General features: G+C 38.5%; 1 protein-coding gene across 1 annotated transcript in view; it reads left to right on the top strand.

Annotated features, from left to right (window-relative positions):
- Positions 1–5000, top strand: part of LOC138052221 (myosin-11-like) — a 34661-nt gene that overhangs the window by 24780 nt on the left and 4881 nt on the right. The window contains exons 15-19 of the mRNA XM_068898601.1: positions 1–192; positions 367–483; positions 819–976; positions 2718–2862; positions 4241–4413. The exon at positions 1–192 is cut by the window's left edge and continues 30 nt beyond it. Of these exons, the coding sequence (XP_068754702.1) occupies positions 1–192; positions 367–483; positions 819–976; positions 2718–2862; positions 4241–4413 (785 nt within the window). The remainder of the gene's footprint in view (positions 193–366; positions 484–818; positions 977–2717; positions 2863–4240; positions 4414–5000) is intronic.

The following is a 5000-nucleotide window of genomic DNA, read 5'->3' as shown; positions in this document are numbered from 1 at the left end:
AATGCAAGTCACAGTGGAACCAAGGCATCCACTGCTTTGGAGTTTGAAAGTAAAATGCGAGGGAGTCTGGAGAACAGAACTGCACAACTTGAGTCCGAGCTGAGTAAAGCCTGGGAGCAAGTTAAAGAGTTGTCTGATAAAGTATCCACGCTGGAGACATCAAAGAGACAATTGGAAATTGAATTGGACAAGGTACGTAAGTCTTCTAGTCATCCTGAGAAGCAGGACCACTTGTGAAGGCTTCAACAAAAACACAAACCTTACGAAAAGTGCGATGATTTCCAGAGCACAGTCGGTGTTTTTAGTAGTTTTGAACCCTCGTATTTCATTTACTTACGCAAGTGTACTGATTTTTTTCTCCCACAGAAAACTCAACAGTTACGTCAGACGGAAAGTACATTGCACCGAAGACAAGCAGAGCACACAGCAATTTTGGTTGCTAAAGATACAGCGCAGCAGAATGCGGACGAATGTGAAGCTAAGGTTTGTCTCACGCTCACTCCTTGAATAGTAACCCCCTTCCTGACCTTGCTTATTTCGTTGAGATTATATTAAGAAAATCACTTTCATTAGGATATAAACTCCGAACATCCTTTGCTATTCACCTCTGAGCAAGCAAGTCGCGTGGGATTTACGCCCAAAAATATTGTAATTGTTGCAGAAACAAATGAGTTAAAATCATATTTTTTTGCTATATTGTGTCACTGTTTTAGTATATACTAAAACAACTATTCACCTCAGTGTCGGTGGTTAGTGGTAAATATCCACCACTAGCCACCTCCACTCCGCTACGCATTCTTAATTTTTTTTTTAATTAGTTGGCAGGATTAAGCGCCGAGTTTGAGGGTGTGAGTCAGCAACTGGAGATCACACGATCAGAACTCAAACATGCTAACGATCAACTTGCTGAAATGAAGCTGACATCTGAGGAAAATAATACACTTAGAGTTCATCTGCAGGAAGAGGAAGTGAACAAGTGAGTTGTTATTCGAGTTATACTACTTTTATCTTGCTATTGCAAACCATCCTGCAGGCGGCCTGGTGCATTGCCCATAATTTGCTTGCAAATTCTCCGGTTTCGGATCACGCGACGACTACCAACTGTTCTTAATTCCACACCTTAGTTTATGAACTGCCAATTCAACTGTTTGTGCCTCCTTCACGCTGGATCTCTGACACCGTTGTGTATATTTTAAAGGTTTTTTTTGCTGTGCACGGTTCTGTAGCCTTAAATTCACTTTAAATGACATTTGGTGGAAAGGGAGTTTCAGCCTCTTTCGCTTTTAAAGTATATTTCATTCTGATGCCTCGCTTAAGATTTTGTAAGCAAAGTACAAGCGTTAGTTTATTATATTCTATTCGAAAGAGCACTGATACTTAACTGTAAAACGTCTTATAATTCTTTTATCAGCTACAGAAAAACTATATACGTCTTTCGCAGTAGTATAATTGTTGAACTGTTTTCGTATTAATCATACAAATTCCCATTAGTTATGGTAAAGTTAAATTTTAAACCTTTTTTTTCTCTTTCATTTAAACTTTTAATCTGATTTAACAATAAAAACGCTAATTAGCTTTGGAATTTTTAAATACTAATAAACCTCACGAGTGAATAATCCTCAATGGCCGGTTCTGCAAGATTTTTAAAGCTATAAATAACCTACTAAGAAAGAAAACCTTGCATCAATTTACGATTTCTCAATTTTACTTGCTAACAATTTGCCTAATCCTTGTCAGACTTGCTTACGATGTTATAGAAATCGAGGAGGTGTTGAGGTAACTATAGCCATGACGTTCTTTTAAAACACTTCACATAGAATATTATTAAACTCGTTAATAATCCAGGAGGAAATGATTATGTAAATAGAGAAATGGGAAAAATAATTTTTTTATTAATCAACGTCTTCATGTCTGAGACAAAGTAAGTCTAATTTTCAGATAGTTTTCGGGTAATTTTCTTCGTTTAAATGCCTTGTAATGTAAAATAACGAGGAAAGATGTTCACTACACAGTAACTTTAGTTCGGCTTCGCCTCGATTTTACAAGAATCCTTCACCCTATTATTTTTATAATGGTTGGCGAATTGTTAAATAAATAAATAAATAAATAAACAAATTAACTGCACTCTGAAGTTCGGTGAATTCTTAAACGCAATTTTTGCAGGACTGTGTCACAGTAGGATCTTCAATCGTAAGGTTCTACTGCTGTACTTACAGCTCTTCGTCAGGTTGATAGTGTCGACGGTAACCAACCAGCATGCAGCCTAGCGGTCAAAACGTCGCTATCTATGATCCAATTGTGACCCAGTCGTGATGAAGACGTTTAATTAACCTCACTTGAACTAAATAAACCTGATCATGTTTGCGGAGTTTCTAGATATGTTATTTGTTGGTTTCTTTGTTATGGCAAGAGCTTGAAGGTAACTTCTCGTTTTAAAAAAATGAAGCGGACCGATAGCGAATTATTTTACGATCTGTCCTAAGGTGGAAGACTTGCTCGGTCATATATGTCATTGGTTTGGCAGTGACGTTACGTTGGCGGTGAGGCTGGATAAGCTTCGTTTCCGGTAGTTAGGACAGGTGGAAACGATACGGGGACGCTTGTGTTTATGAAAATACTTCGGTTTTTTGCCCATTTTCGTAGAGATGAACAAGTGCATGACCATAAGGAAGGTCTGCACCGGATCTTGACTGTGCTTCCGTTTGTTTGCATTTTAGGGGAATTCAACACCAAACTGTTCAGGAGTTAGAAAAGCAAGTTGAACTATTGCGGGACAGAGATTGTCAGCTACAATACACAGTTAAAGAGCAAGAAACGCAAATTGACGCATTGAAACAGAAGCTAAGAAACACAGGAGATAAGGTTAGTAGGGACTGAAATCACTGTCTTGTTCAGTAACCGAAATCGTATGATAACGTTTCCAACATATTTTCTATCATACGTTCACCTTTGGCGCGATTGAAAAACGAACTCGGAATAGCCGGACCAGTTCCCGGAGTCAGTAAAATAGAGCAGCGTGTAGAGCAATCGTGGTTATGTGTTCGAATGTCGTTGAAGCCTGGATTTTTGCCGTGCTTCTTTGTAAATGCTGACTTTAATGCGATTATCACTATCTATTTAAACAATAGAGTGTTTCTGTCGAGGAACTACCGGCTGATAGTTGCCCCGCGGAAATTTGATGTTCTTAAAACAAATATTTGCCCGAGAAGCGAAGCTTCGAGGGCAAATATGCTAGTTTTAAGAACATCAAATTTCCAAGGGGCAACTATCAGCCGATAGTTCCGAGACATAAACACTCTATTGTCTTTATTGTTCACTACTAAATTTTCTTCCGCGCGCCAGCTCAAAAATCATGTTGAATTATTTTCAACTTTATTAGACGAAAGCCGTGTCAGCCAATGCAAAATTTGAAAAAGAAAACAAACAAAAACCCTCTTAATACAATTTCGATTGTTTATTTTCCATAAGGCCGCTTGTTTACACAGGTATTTTCAGCGGACGACTTCTATCCATCCGGGTATTTTCCTCGGACGGGCACTATGGGCTGATAGTGTCTCTCCGCGGACGAACACTATCGCGTCACGTGATCAATTTAAACCAATAAGAATCGGAGAAAATTTAGTGGTGAACTATAAAGTGTAATATTATACTAAAACAGTGGATAGCGTGTAACGCGTGCTCTGATTGGCTTCTCGAACTCCGAAGATCAGTTCTTTGCTATTCACCTCCAAGAAACTCGCTCGGGATTTGCGTCGGAAAATATTGCAATCGTTGCAGGAACAAACGAGTTAAAATCATATTTTTGTGTTATATTATATCCAACACTAGCCAGTGACCTCCACGTCGGTGAAGAGTTGTTAATTAAATCGTTTATCTCTTCAGTGTGGTAATTAGAATTTTGGTGTAAGCTCCCCGTGATGAGCTCATTTAGCTCTTGGGGCAAACATGTATATAACTATGTTTAAATAAAAAAATAAAATAAAAGTTTTAATAAGTGACATCTCATTTTGTCTCTGTCATTCAGCATGGATTCTTTCGGTCGATCTCTCTTGGAAATGTCACTTTTCCGGAAAGCCAAAACCAAAGTTCGATTTGTTGTTCTCCCTTTATTGGTTTTACGGTCCACCAGATAGAACTGTGTTTGTACTCACCCGACTTTTAAGAAAGTAATTCCGGCTTTAATCGCATTAGCGACGGAGTGTTGAAAAGGAGTATTATTTTTTTGCAAACTTCTTAACAGCACAAACGGACAGAAGATGATGCCAAATCACTGACAGAGAGAGTCAATGAGCTGCAACAAGAAGTGGATTACTTACAAGGAGAACTAGTTAATGCAGCGGATAGAATAGATCAGTTACAGAGAAAAAACGATGAAAGAAAAAACAAGGCTCATGCTACTATCAGATCTCTCAAGTGAGTTTCCAGTTGGCTGAACTTGCAATCTTGTTTACATTATACAATATGTGCGAAATGTCCCTATAACTGAATTGGTAAGGACGGATTTGAAGTGAAGAGTGAGACTGAGAGATTCACTGTAGTTTGTCCAAGTTGTCGTCAAAACCATAAATTTAGTCATTTGACGCACGTATAGTAGTAGTTTTGACGAGTACGGGAGAGACATGTTCAAAAATACTTGCCGCACGTGCAGCACGATCATTTTGGTTCTTTTAACCAATAAGATTACTTCTTTTTGGCGTTGTCGTTGCCGTAGCTCCCGGAGTTTAGGGAGTTTAAGAAACGACGACGGCTACGGCAACGTCAACACCAAAAAGCAGTTATCTTATTGGTTGAAAGAACCAAAATGATCGTGCTGCACGCATTTTTGAACATTGCTGTCCCGTATACTCGTCAAAACTACAACGTGAAATGACTAAATTTAAAGTTTTGACGACAACGTGGACAAACTACAGTGAATCTTTCAGTCTCACTCTTTACTTCAAATCCGTCCGTACCAATCCAGTTTTAGGACATTTAGCCCATGTTGTATAATATAAACAAGA

The sequence above is a fragment of the Montipora capricornis genome, chromosome 6 (assembly GCF_036669925.1).
Source record: "Montipora capricornis isolate CH-2021 chromosome 6, ASM3666992v2, whole genome shotgun sequence".
In the NCBI taxonomy this organism is placed as follows: domain Eukaryota; kingdom Metazoa; phylum Cnidaria; class Anthozoa; order Scleractinia; family Acroporidae; genus Montipora; species Montipora capricornis.
Note: the sequence above shows the minus strand (reverse complement) of the source record. Positions and strands in the feature narration are given on the sequence as shown.